The following is a 19019-nucleotide window of genomic DNA, read 5'->3' on the forward strand; positions in this document are numbered from 1 at the left end:
ATTCGTTCTTAAAGCTGTTTAGTCATTTATGTTGTCCAATACTAAATGTCAATCAATTCAATTATTACAAATTTAGTTTTAAACACGCTTAAATCTTGTTTAGGCAGGTAAAAGATTGTGGTATATTAGAATCGATATTGCAAGGACTTGCTCCTGTCTCCTTAACTTTACGCCTTTAGGGCAGATAGGGCGTAATATCATCCATCAAAATCGTCACTTTACATCAGAATTTAATAAAGGTAGTTCATTTTTGCTTTCGAGAACCCCTTATCTGCATAACTCGTACACGTGGTGGGATATTGGAATTTCGATGCTGGAGATATTTTAAGCTGTAACATGTGTGAGTGGCTGAGAACTTTTACATGGCCAGTGCCATTAAAAATGAAAATGTGACAGATTTTACACCCTTCAAGGCAAAATTTAATTCTCGTGGATGTTGAATCAATTTTTATGTAAGAGCACGTGCCAGTTAAATACGTGTTTAAACATTGGACAAACTGTTTTAAAAATGTGTGTCATGATGGAAATTTAAGAAGTCTAACGTGTCGCTGTAAAGAAAGAGGATAATGTGTAAATGATTCTTTCAAACAATTCTTTCTTAAAGAATATCGGATGGCACAAACACTAATCAAAAGATAATCCATTAACATCATTAGTCAAGTGTAATTATTATATACGACAAACCAACCCATTATTGTTCGTTTCTCCAGAACATACGTAAGTTGGGATCGCATGTTTTGGCCACAAATTTGATCGACTAACGGATTTGGATTATAATGAGGTCGTCCAATCAAATTTGCCGTGGCGAAAATATAATTTACGTGGTAAACTTCAAAATATCTCAAGTTTGAGGAAGTTCTATTAACTTCGTTTGCTGGGCAACCGGAATTTTGATGAGGTAATAATTTTACGATACGTTGCACGAATACTGGCTATCATCGCGATAGTTATTTCAAAATTTTTTCATTCACAAATTTTTTTATAGAAAATAGTTAATTTTGACCAAAACCAAAAAATTGTCGTAAATAAGAGAATATTTGTAATAGACTGCAGAAAGAACTGTGAAAAGTTTCATAACAACCTGAGGGCATTATAGGCGAGCGTTATCATAACGCCCTCTTTTGCTGCATTTTCTTTTATATTTTCTAAAATTTCGTCTTTTGCTTTTGCCATTTTGCACTGACAGGACTATCCAAGTCACATCAAGTAATATAAACACTAAACTCTTCAAATCAACTCTTACCACGTAGTAAAATTCTGTTTTTAGTTCTAACACAGAATGATTGACAAAAGTTGTCAATTTAGTTCTGTTTTAAGAGTGTGCAAGGAATCATCAAAAACAACTTTTTTCACTCTATAAGCAGGTCGTGCATAACACACTCTTTAATTTTTTAAGAGTAAACTAAAACAAAAAAACTGTACATTTTCAGTGATAGTTATATGGCAATAATTATAAAATGATATTAAAAAATTACTATAATTTGTTTAATGGTAAACTATTAACGAAATAAATGTGATAGTTTTGCAAATGCTAATACTATCATTTTCTGTACAAGTTGTGCCATCTGACTATGAAGTTAGATATTAAAAACAATTTTGGTAATTTCTGAATGTTCCTTATGCTGTAAATGATTTTCTTTTAACTTATTAAATGGAACACCCGTTAAATAAATTTGATAATAACTATTGTTTGCATATATTTTCACAATTTTTTTTTTAAACAAATATTGCATTTAGGTAATATGTTAACCTATAAACATTTTCTACATATGGCTTGTTTTCATGAAAAAATACTTTAATTCTAGAAGGGAAGAGATTTGAGTCCCTCTTGGTCAAATTCGTACATTTCCCAAAAATTCACAGGTTATTTATCACACATAACCCCTCCATTTATTTTCATAAAAAGTGCCACATAAAACTTCCATTACCTTTGAGCGACGAAATTCGGAATATTTAACTTTATTTCGTTTTTTTTTTTCACATTTTCCCAAAAAAAATACTAAGTAAACTCTTATTTACTGGCGACCATATCACACCTTCCCACGTTTCGTGTTTTTGGCCCATTGCAATAAATTAGGGTCCCTTATAAAATTATTTTTATTCATATAAATGAAAATATAGAGTTCTAGATATTAAAAAACGATCTGTACATATCCAGTTAAGTTAATCGATAGAAGCTGGTACGCTTTAGTGTCGGAAGGTAGCGCTAGATGTTACCAACTCTGGATAATTATCCAGTTTCTACACAATAATTATTTTTTAATAAATTACCGTTTTTCCTGTAGTTTAGTACATTTGATTAATTGAAAATTAATTTTAATACATAGTATCAAAGCTAGTATGCATTAGCAAGTACGAGTTTAAAATGAAACAGTTCCGGTCTAAAATGATTGTATTTGCATTTGCGTTGAAACAGGAAGTAGGTTGAATTCGTTTTATAAAGCTATTAATAACGTTTACAATAAAAGTGAAATTTAATTAAAGTTGATTTATTAAAGCAGGGTTTTAACCATAGAAAAAAAGCTTTTTGGTTCCGTCATCCTACAGAACGTGAAATAGGGAGAAGTTTTGAAAGTACTGTGGGACTGTTTAAATAATTAATTTAGGTTTTTTTATTACTTCAGATAAAACTGGAATTGCGTTGTTGTTTTAAGCGTTTTTCAAAATATTTTTTTATAATAATTAGTCCTATCACAAAAATAAAAAATGGCATTTTAACGTACTACGATATTTTTTTATGATAGAGTTATCGATAAAAATAAAGCGTGCAAGCCACTACACCAATATCAACTTAACCCTAAAGTACGACTACAATGAAGTACTATTTTGTTAAGATTTAAAGTAATGTTACAATTTGATTCGTCAGAGATCAGCAGCATACTCATTGTACGAGTATTCTTCCATTTCAATTAGACAAAACGAAAGTCCAAATAATTTGAACAATTATTATTACTAGATAATCTTGTTTGTTATATTAAATACAAAGTTCAATTTCAATAAAGATGAAATTTAAATATAAATCTAAAACTTGCATTTGTATTCTAGAAACAAAACGTTTGCAACAATTTATTTTTTAAAACTTAGCTATTGTAGTAAAAATACTTTGTGTATTAAAATTTACATAATAAGTCAAAATTTGAATTTCTGAAAGAATTCTTAAAAATTGAAACAATCTAATCATTTTCAAAACTTAATATTTGGCTACAATATTGAGAATTGAGAAACTGAAACTTTAATTCACTTCCAGTTATGAGGGTATAATTTATTTTTTCAAAATTTATCAAGTTACTAAGGACAGATTACACTCACAAAATTAAGGCTTGCTTAACAACTAAGTCGAGTTTTGAATGGGACAGATGAAAAATGGCGTAATCGAAACCAAGCTTAGTCTAAGCTGTCTTAATTGTTGATTGTGACAGTGACATTTTGCATATGATCTGACACATTCAAACACTACTTAGGTTGTGTTTGAGAAGTGAGCTTAAAAATACCTTCGTGCAATCAGCCATATAGCAGATATGAAGTGATAATAAACTGTTTTTGGATAATAAAAAAATATGGACAAATACAACGAATGTGGACAACAACAATGAATATAAGGATTATGTTTCGCAGTTGTTAACAAGCCTGGCTTGGTTCACCGGTTTTTCGTTTTTTTTTTCGTATTGTCTAGCGTTGGACGATTATTTTCCACTTTAGTATTGTTTTTACTGCTTTTTTTTATTTTACTGTGGAATAGTTATCGAGCGAGTAAATATAAATCTCTGTTAAAACTCTGGTTAAAGCAAAAACGTTTTACCATGGTCTAAGGTTTGTTAATCTTCAAATAAAGTGGTATGTTCTGGTTTTCTCTTGTTTTTCGGCAATTTTTTTAGGACTTAAAACTGGAAACCTCTTTTTCCAGCCACGAACGCAACGTTCCACAGTACTTCTCGTTCTTATATGACTTTCATTGTATAAGTTTCGGCGTCATTTCTCACTTCTGGAGCCGTATTTTTATGGAGCTAGTGAGAATCCCGCCATGAGATTCGTGTATTGTGGGTTGCCTAAAATATGAGAGATTCAATCTATGAGAATCAAAAGAGCATGCCTATTGGCCATACTGGATTTCGTTGCCGTGTTTGTAAAATTAAACTGTTGGTTTTTATTTGCACTTCAGAACCTAATAACAGTATTACACAACTCCACCACAAATAATAAATACCTAGACAAAAATAACAAAAACAAAAAAAGTTGTGTCGCAGTGTTGCCAGCTGGGCTATTGCTTTACTAATTTTGTTATATTACTTTAATTTTAAACAAAAAAGTTTGCTATTTTTAATCATGTTCACAGTAATTGCAGCCCTCAGATATCGTTGAAATCAATTAAATACATGCAAACATAATTCTATTTATGATAGAACTCGCAATACAGTATATCTCTCATGTTTGCACTAAAAATACGGATTTTCAGACTAAATGAGAATACTGCCCCTGGTAAGAGAGTTAACAAGTAATTGCTATGGGCATATCCACTGTCCCAGTAAAACAACATTTTCTGGATTGTCAACTTCCTTTCGTGATTTAATAGAACTGGTGTTAAAAATACAGAGTGATTTACGCTGATGGTATAATAGAAGTATCTAGAGAACGGCTAAATATTTTTCGTTGAATTTTCGAGTGTAGCCTAAGTTGGGTCTAATCTTTCTTTCTAAAATATTTTGAAATTTTGCTATGTTGCCAGGTTAGTAGGAAGAACACCCTGTCTCTACTCTCATTTTTTAATTCCTCGCAAGAAGGCTAGGAATTATTCTTAATACTTCCTTATACCTATCGTGCACCGTTACTTACATATTTCATAAAAATAGTGGATTTCTCGGAAAAACCCTAGACAAAACAATAATTATTAAATTCTCAAGTCCTGAAAGGATTGATGATGTGATCTTTTGTCCTCAGTTAGGTCAGTTAGGCAATTCCACACATAGTTGAAAAGCCCAGAACCAGAAAATAAAAAATCCTACAGGATGGTCAATTTATTAAATTTAATACGTTAAATGTAATTGTAACTTAATTGTAAAAATGTGTTAATTGTTTAATTTAATTGTAGAATAGTGTTTACTCTTGATTTATCTCGTTATTGTAAAAACGGTCCTAAATGTATTACGACACTGACAATGAATGTTCAAGTTGACTCATTTTGCATAAAAAAGTAAGGAGGCGAATGAATTTTTAGATTCAGAGCAAATTTTAGGAATTTTAATGTAACAACGTGGCTTTCGTAACAATATGAAGCGGCATATTATTTCTAAATAGTACTGACAAATGGCAACTTATAAAAATCCAAAATTTGACATTAGTTAGAGATTTTAATTAGAAACTTTGGTAGTAAATTGAACAATGGGTGTAATATCGTTACATCAAAATACCGACTGAACGCATAATTGAGGCAATTTCAGGGTTAATACCCAGAACAACCTCGCTGAAAATCGCTTTCCTGACCAAATTCTAATCTATCAAATGTAGATTACAAAACTCATCACCCGGATCAATCTACATGAAACTGGATTGGTCCAGTGACACCTCTATTGTCTCCTGGATACCCGCCTCGCTCTATTTGCAAATAATTTCCAAATTTCACGTGCGCACAACCCGGATACACGCTGTATAGGTTAAAATCTTAAACGGAGTCAGTCGGTAAATCCCTGGCGTTTCGCGCTGGCAGTTTTCGAAATTGCCCTTCATCCACGTGCTAACTCGTGCGTTACGATCGGTTTTTCGTTTTCCATTCATTGCCACTGATTAATAAGTAAGAAGTTTCCATTAGCACCGGTTTAGTATTCGACATTTGCCCCTTCTGCTAGGTAATTTAGAAATATTAATCCCGAATTTAAATTCTGGAGCAGTGTGACTGGTTGATGGATTTACAGAATTCGAAATTTGTTATTCACCTGTACTGAGTGACTATTTAGTCACCCTAAAATGTTTTTGAGGCCTAATTTGGTTATGACGATCTAACCCAAGTTACCTTTGTCCAATTTACTTTTTGTTTTTCGTAAACTCTGGGTTAAATCAACACTTACCAGGTATACCTTTTTTAGGTAAAATATGTTAGAGAATAAAAAAAAAAAAACTTAGAGAATTAAATACAAAGTGTCTCAAAAAAGTTACGGCGGTTTTATGTCTAAGGTACCACAAGTGGCGCCTTTTGAATCTTACAATAATAATTACATCAGATTTTAATTGAATGATGATGAAATAAAATATTTACGAAAAACTCTAATTAACAAAATTTTACTTTTGACACTTTTGTATCTTCAACATCATCCACTTTTGGTCTAAAGTAACTTGGGTTAGATCGTCTCAATAACATTTTGGAGACACCGTGTAACTAAATGGTGTAAAAAAAAATAACTTAAAGGATTGTTTTGTGTGTATTTTTACAAATTTGTCCATACGTCAATAATTTGTAAATATGACAGATCGAATAAGCAAAATACGTCTGTTACGCAATATTGATTGCATTTATAAAGCTTATTTTGCGTTGTAAGTTTTCAAATATACATGAAATGTCTACAGAAATGACACATTCCTATCATTTATAAAGCTTTTCACTAATGTAAGTAAACTCGTAAACGGTCATACAAGGAGCGTTAGTTTCCCACATTTTTCACTCGTGTACGATGTTTTACTATTGTAATTTAATGGTTTATTTATTGTTGATTTTTTTACGTTTTTATTTCTACTAAAATCGTAAATTTAAAATTGACAATTCAAATTAGGTTTTAGTGTAAAACTTACTTTAGTCTACGTTTTTGCTGGATGTTTGTACGACTACTGAAAAACTGGTATTAATTGAAATTATAGTCTACAGGATGTCTCTAAAAGGTCTCGATAACGCTTTATAACAAGTAAGTCATATAATTTTAATAAGAAATAAATCAATAATGGACTTTCATTTTTGACTCATATCGTAAATAATAAGTAGTGATGGGTAAATTACAAATGCTGTGTTTCTGGCAGTTCAAATTTGGACACCCCTCTTTACTCCCTGACTGTACCAAATTTTTAGTGTTTTCTTATGTTATTGGATAGAAAATTTAATAAGGATTTCAAAAATGTGTTTAAAACAGTCTTTTTCTTGCTCCAAGTGAGTTTTACAGGCAATTTTCTTCCTGACTGTCCTTTCAAACTGTGTTTCTGGCTGTTCAAACTTTGACACAGCTTTTCTCCCTGACTGTATCAAATTTTGTAGTGGTTTTTTTTATGTTATTGGACAGGAAATTTAATGAGGATTTCAAAAATGTATTTAAAACAGTCTTTTTCTTGCTCCAAGTGGGTTTTACAGGCGATTTTCTTCCTGACTCTCCTTTCAAACTGTGGTTCTGGCAGTTTAAATTATGACACCCCTTTACTCCCTGACTGTATCAAATTTTTAGTGTTTTTTTTATGTTATTGGATAGTAAATTTAATGAGGATTTCAAAAGTGTTTTTTAGAAAGTCTTTTTCTTTCTCTAAGTAGATTTTACATTCCATTTTGATCCTGACTGTCCTTTCAAACTGGGTTTCTGGCTGTTCAAACTTTGACACCACTTTTCTCCCTGACCTGTACCGAATTTTTAGTGTTTTTTCAGGTTATTGGATAGGAAATTTAATGAGAATTCCAAAAATGTGCTTAAAACTGCCATTTTCTCACTCCAAGTGGGTTTGACAACCAATTTTGTCGTTGACTGTCAAACTGTGCTTAAAAGTTGCAAAAATCAGGGTTTAGAAAAATTTTCTTGCAGTAATCGATACAAAACGTATTTCTGAGATTTATGACAGTTATTTTGACAGTGATTACGTGATTTCCTAGCTAAATTATCCTCCAAAAACCACGTGATATCTGTCACTATATAATATCAAAATTGTTAAAATTAGAGAAACACAGTTTTCTTACAGTTTTTAAAACAAGGCTTGTGATATTTATGACAGTTATTTTGACAATTGTCAGTAAATTACTGGTAAATTACAAATTGTTTAAATAATAATATCTTCAGATTTTCGTCATTTTTCTCATCTCAAAAACGTATTATTTTTCATAATTTAAACATGAGATAATAAAGAAAAGTGACAAAAAGCTGAAAATGTAATTTTTAAGAACAAGCTACATTCTTATAAATAAAGTTATAAGATAGTTACTCATTTGGTATAAGAATCACTTTGTCAGAAAAGTTTTACTTTATTTAATTTATTATTGATAAACGGAAATCTCTAAAACAATTATCAATAACAAATCAAAACAGCCTTTTATTCAGTCTTTATTTTCAGGATTTCATTTTGACAATATTGACTGAAAATGACAGGAAAATGATATCTTTTAAGCAAATTTCAATTAGGCTTGTAAATTTACTGGTTAAATTGGAATTTACTGGTAAAGTTGGTACTTTACCAGTAATTTCTTGTTATTTTCTTCTTTATTTTCTTGTTACACTGCATTTTACTTTAACTTACCGGTAAATAACCGGTCACGCCCATCATTAGTATTAAGTGACCGTAAGACAAGTCGTTTGAACGAGATCAGTAAAGCTGTCACTGTTCGTTACAGGGTATCTAAAAATATTCTCATTCATAATGGCAGCTACAAGTTGCATTTTGTAATCTTCACCACAAAAAATCAAACCGTATACTTGACAACATTGCACTTGCAGAAACATAAATAATCTGTTGCTTATTTTGTCAACCATTTCCTAAGAAAGGTCTAAAAGACATGTTCCAAGTTCATTAGATCGTATTTACGGACTTTAAACGGGGGAATTTCCTGGAACGCTGCTTGCTTTTATGCCAGTTTAAATCTGAGAGTTTGTGCATACACAATTAGGTAGAAGAAGGATTGTTCAGGTTTTACATGAATATTCAGAACGTAGCCTTCCAGGATATTAAGTACTTATCCAGTCGGTTCGCTGACATGTAATTTGCCCAAAAACTCGAGCACCGATTACGTAAATACTTTTTTATTATACTTAACAGAAAATACTACATTTTCAACTGTTTATAAAATACAGTAAATATGACATTTTCGGGACAGCGCACGGAAATTTTTTCCCGATCCCTCTTTCCGTGCGCTTAATAATAAACATAGATATCCATGATACTAGATATCCTATGGCAACCCGAAGAAAAAAAAGAAACGAGTAATGTGATTATAGCAACGATTTATTTATTAATGACAAATTTTATTTTCTGTCAGTGAAAATTAAGTATTTATGTATTTATTACATTTTGCGAAAATGAATTCAGATTGTGAAGAAAATCGGGATATTCCCGAAAATATCTTACAACGAGCGGCAGAAGTGAGTGCAGATTTATTACCAGTGAAATCCAGGTTGAGATATGAACAAGAATATAACAGTTTTACCGAATGGCGGACTCAGAAACGAATCAAAATTGTGAGTGACGATATTCTTTTAGTATATTTTTCTGAAAAAGCCAACACTATGAAATCCTCCACTTTATGGAGTCGATTCTCTATGTTAAAGAGTTGTTTGGCAATAAAAGAAAATACTCACCATCAATATCCAAAAACGATTGCGTTTTGAAACGACAAGCTGTAGGAAATATACCAAAGAAATCCAAGATTCTTACAGCAGAACAAGTAACCAAATTTTTATGTGAAGCTTCAGATGGAGAATATCTACTAGCAAAAGTAATTTTAGTGTTTGGCATCTTCGGTGCATGCCGCAGAGATGATTTAATACGTTTGAGTTTAGATGATGTGGAAGATAATGGGCGTTTCCTTGTCGTGTTCTTACGAGATGGAAAAACTCACAGGTCAAGAAGTTTTATCATTACCAATGAAAATTGCAAATTCGATCCCTGTACAATTTACCGTAAATACGCAGATCTCCGCCCTAAACATATGGAGAGTAGAAGATTATTTGTTGCATACCGAAACCAAAGATGTTACGCTCAACATGTTGGGTGCCATACTATCAGTGGTATTCCAAAACTTGTTGCAAAATACCTAAAACTAAAAAATCCCGAAGAATATACCGGACATGGGCTAAGGCGCTCTTCGGCAACCATGTTGGTGGAAAACGGCGGTGATTTGCTCACTTTGAAAAGACACGGAGGATGGCTTTCTTCCAATGTAGCAGAAGGATATATAGAAGAGTCCATACAAAGAAAAATTGAAGTATCACGGAAGTTGTTTAGCCCTTGTAACTTGGAAACTACAACATCTGTAACAGTCAATCAAGAGAACCAAAGCACACACGAACACTCCGCTTCAACATCTTTAGCAGAGTCTTTAGTTCAACAAAAAGAAATGCAAAAGGGATTGAGCTTCAACAATAATATGAATTGTACAATAAATATTACTATTAATAATAACGGTTCTGTCCAAAATTAATTTTCTTAGAATTACCTACTTGTATTTTTTTTGTTAATTTGAGTTGTGTGTACTTACATTTTTACTGTTTTAAAAATAAAAATAAATATTCCCGATTTTCTTAATAATTTTTTGCGATATTTTTTGTTTATGTTGATTTCAGGTACCTAAGTATAATAAAAAATATCGTTCATTACTCGTCCAGAAATGGATTTTCCGTTCTTGCATGACTTCCCGTGTTCGGCTGCGCCTCACACGAGAATTTGTCACGCGCGCACGGAAAAATCCTCATTTCTGTACTGGTAATGAAATATACTATTACTACTCCCGCATTTAAATTTTCGGTATGCTCCAAGCAAAACTGGTCTTCCTACAACAGGAAAATCCTTTTAGGAGTTGACCGTTTTAAAGGCTGAAATATTCATTCAGTTACCGTTTGTTGCCGCTTATCTAGGTCTATTTATCATAAACACGAAGCCGATTTCTCAAATCAACTGAATTTGTATTTATTATTATTTTTACCGTCTCGTGAATAGCGGCTATTTCATTGCCCATGGGTCACATAAAAGGGCTCAGTCACATTATTAAGCCAACTCGCGAGGAAAGGCACCACGTAATATAAAACTCCCTATTGTACAATTCATGTTTCTGTCAAGTTTAGAATGAATTCCACCTTATCAAGGGTAATAATAAAACTATATCAGGAAAGCGGAGCCACAGGAAAAACGGTTACCCAGTGGCGCTCTAGAAGAAAATAAACTTCAGCGACACACGCAATCCTATTCTGTTGTATTAATATTTTTAATTAAAGCTGTTTGGGGTGCAGTTTGACTAAAAATAAGTTTGAAGTAAACCTTGATTTACTGCCTGATTTTGCTTGATTTACTAAGTTAGTTAAACATGTAGTGTTCCTAAAATTTGATTTCCTAAAATATTCATAAAAATGTCCTTGCATTTTGAAATGGCTTATTTAATTTTATTTTCATTATGTTGTCAAATTTGCAAAACTTCTTTATATAAACTAAATCAAATTTGTTTTTTTTTTTCAAATTAATTATTTAATATTTGTCGAATTGGGACATAGAACTAAAAAATAAAGCTGTTACATTGACAGTAACAAAACGCCAACTAAATAAATACTCACTTTTTTTTCTCTGTAAAATGCAAATACATTATTCCAGCCCAAGTCTAGTATTTTTTGTTTAATAACTCGCTGCAGTTTTGTTTATTAAAAAATGCCGTAAACGTTAAATACATACTACATTTTTTGAAACGAAATATTCAAAATTTCCACCCCCGCGTCGCTCAAATATTCGGGGCTTTTCCGAGTAACTTTGAAAGCATTTATCGACCGACAATTTTCCACAGCATTATCGGCCGAACAAGAGAAATAAACGACTTTTTAATCCGGGCAACCGAGAAATCGTCGAAAACTTTGAAATTATTTGCTTCCGCACTTTGGAGTGCCGTTATATTACGTTGCAGCCATCGAAAGACAAAACTCAAAGCAAGTTTGTAGTCGAGATTTTCGCGTTTAGGGCAGATTTTGCTTTTACCGTTATTAAAGTTTGAATTTCCGGTGCATATTATTTTGAATAGAGACGAGACTTAAAATGAAATATTTCTTACGAAGGTGGAAGGTTTAATACAGGGTACAATGAACTATACCTCAAATAGCAGTTTTAAATATTACAACTTATGAAAGCCTGTGGAGGATAAAATATGATCATTATTTATCCACACTTTTTTACGTCATTATGGCACATTTTTGACCAATTTATATGGTAGTGATATAATCAAATGAGTTATGTGATAGTAAAGACAGTTTAGACTAAATTTGACAGTTTCCACTTTCACATCCTATAACTCGGTTATTTTGACAGTTACAGAGTAGTCGAATAGTGTGGAAACCCTTGAAATCCACTTTCACCACCCTATATGGTGTTATAGTAAAAATGACAAATAACTGACTTATTTGGTAATAAACATACATACTCTCTGTTCACTTTACTTGATTTTTTGATTACATTTTAAAACAAGAAAAATCCAGTATCGACAGCTCCACTTTAAAAAAATACGTATTGTATGTATAGGGTCTTTCGCTGGAGACTGACCAACCCCCCTTTTTGGGCTGTATGTAATTAAAGAAACTGAGATAGCCATTTGATGTTGTTTAAAAAGTTGAATCAAAAAATTAATAGGTACCAAAATATTCCTAACCTTCAAATAAAAGAGCTACAGCCAATAATGGTGTTTTTTTATAATGAATCACCCGGTATATTTAGCTATTTTCGGAATGTGCTCGAAATTCTGCAAATATTTTAACAAAAAAAAAATGTAATAATTTTTCGAAATTTGTTTTTTGACGAACCTTGTATATTGATAAAAAAAATTATAGAGAGGACCATTCATTAATTATAACTCTGGAATCATAGCCATAAACAAATGAAGGTAGAATATAAGATATGTTTTACAATTTTACAACAAATTAAAATAACATATTAAGAAATAAAAAAAAATAAATTAAAATTTTATGGTCATTTTTGGATTCAACAACAGTTTTTTTAATTACATACAAGGAAGTCAGAAAAAGGCCCTGTACGAGTAGTATAAACTAAAATCTGTATTTTAGTTCAGAAAACAAAGATGGTAAAAAAGTAGTACTTTCCAATTAGCACATCTTCATCAATCAGCATTTTTGTAGATGAGGGGAAAAAAACATAAATAAGAGTAATTCCTACTTACAGGAATCATTTTTTTTTTCACAATATTTTTTTTAATAATGTACCTACAGGGTGGGAATAACTAGAATCTTTTAAATGGAAATTGCCTTTTTAATAAAGATATATAAAATTTGAAGGCTTATATTTGATCAAAAGCTTTATGAATGGTGGAGACCATTTGTTTCAATCTGTACCATTTCTTCAAAACTGTCTTTCAGGTGTGTTATTGAAATAAAATAGAAATTTAAAAATCTGCAAATTGAAATATGCGAATCTTTGCTTGAACTTACCACATACTTTTTTTACGAGATTATGACCAATTTTTGCTTGCTACTGCTTTTAGTTCTTTTTCTGCATTAAATGAAATATTGAAACCTTCTGAAGATGACTTTTGTAGCAATATACAATACCTGAAATGTGTCTAGAATTTGAAAAAATGTACAGGGTGTACCGTTTAGATAAACTGCCCTTGTTGGTTTTAGTATTTAGATAAATTTCTAGTGATGTGCTGACAGAGGCACCTTGTATGGGAAACGGGTCTTAATACAGCAATTCAGCTTACGTCAGCCGTAGGTTTGTTTGAATTAAAAGCCCCGTTTTGAGGTAAGCGTTTTCTATGTCGTTTTGTGTATTTCCCTCCAATTAGGACTGGATGAAATAACGGTAGCTGGTTACGTAAGCCGATTTGGAGTTTTTAAAATCGCTTTGTAATCCGTCTCAAATTTGTAACGAAATTAAAACCCTCATCCATTATTCAGGAACTTTCTAACAAAGTTAGCTCGCGTTTTAATAAAATTCAACACTGCCATTTAAGGCTTATAGACATTGCAACACGAAGCTCTATTATGTTTCACCTTTATAGAGTCGGCTGTCACCTTCAAACAGCAACGGCATTAATCCCAATTTAAACGCCTTACTAATCCATGACATTGTGCAGTTTTCCTCAATATACAAGGCACAAAATCAGTTTTCTAGTAGACCGAACATTGCAAAAAACGTTTCACTACAATAGGATTCCAATAATTCCATATTGAAATAAATTAAGTTTTGTTACTAAATATTCGTCTCATCTCTCTTCTTTTTCATTACAGATACTCACAAATCAAAATTTAGTTTTGCTTCTATTCTGTCATGACATTTGGATTCTTTAGTGATAAAATGCTAAACTTTTGCACAACGTACAAAAGTATTTTTTCACGACCAATTTTATAATAATATTTTCTAATGCAGTAACCAGAAATTCTTTATAAAAGTTGTGTTGACCCCGAAAACAAACAGGCAGTAGTACGATTTCAGTGCTGATAACGAACTGAAAGTTGATAGAAAGCTCACGCACCTGCCCTATTGCGTTTCAAAGTTATGGTCGGATATTTGCCTTATTTTAACAGGAAAAAAGCAGTTTGTATATTCGAGCCGCAATATTAGAATCGTGCTAAGACTATGGAAACTTCTTACTTAGTGGAAACAATGACGGTGTAATTGAAAGACTGGAATTTTAAAAGCAACAGTACTATGGCGTTTGCTGCTGCTCGGATGATTTTGAAGGAGAAAGACAAAAGGAGGAAATCGAAAGATGAATACATTCCATCTAGAACCAGAAGCAAGGTATTTTATTTATTTAGTAGTGGATTATAGAGATGTGTATCTTCTAATAACTAAACATTAATTTTTTATGATCAGCTTGATCAGCTTTGTTTAAATTCTGACCGAAAATACGTTCTTGATATGAACGATCTTCAATATGACCAGCGAACATGTGGGCACAATATCAAATGTTCCTCGTGCTTGCTTTTTTGGTGAATATAAGTCTTAAAAAGTAAAAAATCTCCTAGCATGAACAGTTTTGTTTTAGTCTTCATTTCGGCTTTACTAAATTATGGTGTGTCCTTTATTGTTGTCAATGTTGTTAATCAAATATCACTTATAAAAGTACGTTGCAGAGATGTTTTTAAATTTATGTTTTACAGGCATAATGAAAATGCTTCAAATCAGCCAACTAAGAATGAGAGAGAAAATCAACCTGAAACTGATAACATTTATAACCCAACAGTTTCTTTTCTTTTTATTTTCTATCTAACTAATTGATGCGGCCAAATTCTATCCAGCTCTTTTTAAAACTGTAAACGATAGCGAAAATGGAAATGCTGATTACGCTCTTTCCATTTTGCCGTTTTATTCCAACGAAAAACCCACTCCACATCGCATTACATCCTCATCACGACGATTACCAACTCGAAACGGAAACAACACAGATATCTATTAGAGGGTGCCTCCATTAAACCATGCTAATTCATCGTACCGCCTTGTTTACGACGAAAATCGGGCAGATATTCAAGTTTGCAACTGCAAAGCCCATTATTTATTTGGAAGTTTGCCTCAACTTGGGAAACATTCAAGGTGCGCACACAATACTGAATAAACGTGGGATTATAATAGAAAATTGTAGATAGGAGTGTCCCGTCTGCAAAACAACACCTATTCAGCGAAAATTCAATTCGCTATTTACGTATCAAACTCAAAGATCTTACGAGAGTTTATTAATCATTTATGTGGGTGGAAATATGCATCGAATATATTAAATTAGAATATCTTTTGACCGGGGTGACGAATAGGACTAGCAGATTAGTATAACTGTATGCCGTAGCAAATTAATCATGTATAAGAAAAATCTAAATAAAATCAGTCAACAATAACTATTTTGAATCCAGATAGATTTTCTTATAAAATTCTGTAAAACTTTTTTTATTTAACCAACCTTGGCCAACAAAATTTGAAATTTACTGTCACAGAGAGAAAAACTGAACCATCATAATTCATAAAGCACACCATCCAATCCGATATTTGACAGACGAACGAAAGTGATATTTTACACCGTTCATCAAGATACAAGACATAATTTCCACAGCATTTAAGGTGAAAATATGAAACTCATTACCTTTTTGACCGGCTATTGTAATTGCAATAATTTTTATTTACATGAAACATTAGTCTGTTAAAAAATCTTGTTAAAATTTTGTCAAACGTTTTGTAATAATTTAGCAAATTATAACCTACAATTAAAAAGCCTATTTAGACAATCTTTTAATAAACGTTACAATAGAATTTCTAGACTTTCCTTTACTAGATCAAGCAGACTGGAATTTGGCAAATGTGACTACATTCCATTCAGGGTGTCCCAACTCTTTTTCTACCCCGTTCATTACATTGAAATAAAAAAAAACTGAAATTTAGTTAATTATTCTGTGACTGTCCCAATTACATTCTTCGCCACTAACACGTCAACCTCGAAGGAGTTTATCCCCTCTTTCTTTAGAATTCCCGAGGCACAATGTGTATAATAACCAGAAATTCTATTCCCATATAACTCTGCCAATTTCCAACGTATTGCGGTATTACAAACATTAAGGCGATATCGTTCTTGTAATGGAGAGATTCCGCCAATATTCCTTTCATATAAGATTTCATCTCCGACAGCCATATTCGCGATTTAGACCATTCAAGTTGCATTTGATCCGTAAGCTGAATCTTAAACGCAATTCTGCTATTGAATTTCAATGAATTTCAATTTCGACGTATCTGTGCTCACATTCAATATTCTGACGAAAGTGTCATAGTGGAATATTCAATGTATAGTAGAGAGCATTATGGAAGAGTCTGTTTGGTTAACAGCGAATTAATTTGTCTTGTTTTTCTTACAATTTAATGATGTTATCGACCATCCGGATCTGACAGAGAGGACAGCAAAAAATGTTTGCTTATAATCTAACCTAACTGAAAAACATCTTTTTCTGACATAGGTTTTGCCTAACAAGTCATCATCAGACCGAGATCAATCACTAATAAAAATAAAACAAATGTTAAATATGGACTTTATTTTGTGACAGACTTTGTACGTTTGACCGATATTGTAAAGTGTCAAACCAAAAAAATTAAAAAAATATTATTTATCCTGTTTTAATCAACTGTCAACATCATTGAAACCGGCATCATTACAACGATATGACAAGGGAATTAGGCAAAATATGAAGATTTCTTTTTAAAGTAAATTTTACACTTACTAATACGAAATTGATGACGATCGTGACAAAATTCTTGACTTTGACGTGACTTCGAGTCACATTATTGTTCAACAATTAATGGATTTGAACCATTGTTTAGCGCTACTATCTAAAATAAATAGATACCCATAAGAAAATTTTGTCCTACATTCTGTGACAAAATCCATAGTTACAAAAATGTTACAAAATCCATAGCAGCAGAACAAAATTAATAACAAATTTTCGTTACTGTTTTCATTATATTAGTTTTTTTCCAGCCTGCACAATTCTTATTTTCTGAGATACATCTGACTTATGGCCTAGACCTAATAATTTGCTTTAGTCACATAAAACTAATGTATTTTTGTGTTTCCTGACTTTTATTATCTTAACAAAAGCACTAAAACTTTTACATAAAATTACTCTCACCCCTCTAAAGTCTATGCCAGGTCTGGAGAGAAAAAGGCCGTACATAAAACCCTATTTTGGTGTAAAATTTTGCTCGTTTCTTAACGAAGACTTTACTACCGCATTTCCAGCCAGGTGTTAGCATTTATGACAACCCGTATTAGCACGGCAACCTATAAGAAGGGGCGAGGGGTGCGATAAAAAAAAAACCGCCGAATCCTTCCCCAAGTCCTCCGCGAATGGTCCCTGTCACTTTTGGGAATTTTACCGCGTTTAAGCATCGATTTTTCAAATTGAGACTTTTCAGTTATCCCGACGGGGAATCGTTTTATCTGAACCGTTTCCAGTCGCACTTTATGGTTTTTTTTTACGATAACGCGTCGAAGTTCACGGTAAGATCTAGCTAGACGGTCTCAGGATTTCATTATCCTTGAAATACGCGCATTATCATGTCACCCCTCGGCTAAAGTTCATCCTTATCCACTGTCTTCTGACATTATTTTATCCTTGTTCTTTAATTCTAAAATTTAATAAAACTCCCTATTTTCAGTCAAATTTAATGAGTCTCAATAAAGTATAATCCTTTATACTACCCCATGATGCACTAGAATTGAAACTATTCAATTTCTTCTAAATCCTCTTGTAAAATCAAAATCAAAATTGAACTTTTATGTTCCTTCGGATGCAATTTGGCTTTTTGGATCGTCCTTCTTGATAATTATTGTTTGATGTCATTATATCGATCTCTGGCTAAAAGCTTTGGGCAATTAAATTTAATGGATTTCGGCCCGTTCGACGATGACCAAAATTGGTTTCGTAAATTTTCCACGTTAAGAGCCACTTTTTTCCAAAAGTCTCATATCAGGTGAATAATGGAAGACGTAAAGGTGGGAGCCGAAAAATAACTCCCGAAGATGTTTAAATAGGTTATCAGAGAAGTGATTATAAGGCGCCCAACGGAAAAAGGGCCAAAATCGTTCAAAGTAAAAAGATTTAGGTTTGCCCTACATTGATCGCAACATCTCCATATTTCACCCAATCCGTTAGACGGTTGGAAGACCTGTCTTAAAATTTATAGCTTAATGCCTACAAAGTACACAGATAAATCTTGAAACAGGTGGAAATACACAGATTTTAGTTTATTTCAGGGTGTTAATAAGGCCCCCCCCCCCCAAAGGGAACCTATTCTTGAAAGCAAGGAACGAAATTCTCAAGAGAAGTGTTGATAGAATTTGACAGAAGATTCTGTCACATTCTACAGGTCTTTCTCTTGACAATTCCTTTTCCTCGTTTCAAGAATACGCACCCAGGTCGTTTTGAAACACATTGAAGAATTTAGTAGGCTAAAACTGTTTCACAAAAAGTCGCAAAATATGCATACACTGTACTTTTTCTGTTGGTTCATCCTGGATTCTACACTGTGCACACTAAGCAATACCAACCAAAAGTCTCCTATCAAAATTTATTTTTTCTGGTTCTTAAAAAGAGTTAGATCCCTGAAGTACT

General features: G+C 32.4%; 1 protein-coding gene across 3 annotated transcripts in view; it reads left to right on the top strand.

Moving 5' to 3' along the window:
* The window catches only part of LOC145727272 (neo-calmodulin-like), a 60743-nt gene that overhangs the window by 14345 nt on the left and 27379 nt on the right, over nucleotides 1-19019 (top strand). Inside the window, exons 1-2 of one of the 3 annotated variants that reach the window (XM_081976791.1) lie at nucleotides 5704-5840; nucleotides 14457-14673. The exons of 1 other annotated variant lie outside the window; for it this stretch is intronic. In XM_081976791.1, the coding sequence (XP_081832917.1) occupies nucleotides 14581-14673 (93 nt within the window). In that variant the 5' untranslated portion in view covers nucleotides 5704-5840; nucleotides 14457-14580. Of the gene's footprint in view, nucleotides 1-5703; nucleotides 5841-14456; nucleotides 14674-19019 lie in introns of those variants that run through there. One more of the 3 variants, XM_081976796.1, reaches the window with a different exon arrangement.

Source organism: Ips typographus, linkage group LG1, assembly GCF_016097725.1.
Source record: "Ips typographus isolate SLU linkage group LG1, UJ_Ityp_2.0, whole genome shotgun sequence".
In the NCBI taxonomy this organism is placed as follows: Eukaryota; Metazoa; Arthropoda; class Insecta; order Coleoptera; family Curculionidae; genus Ips; species Ips typographus.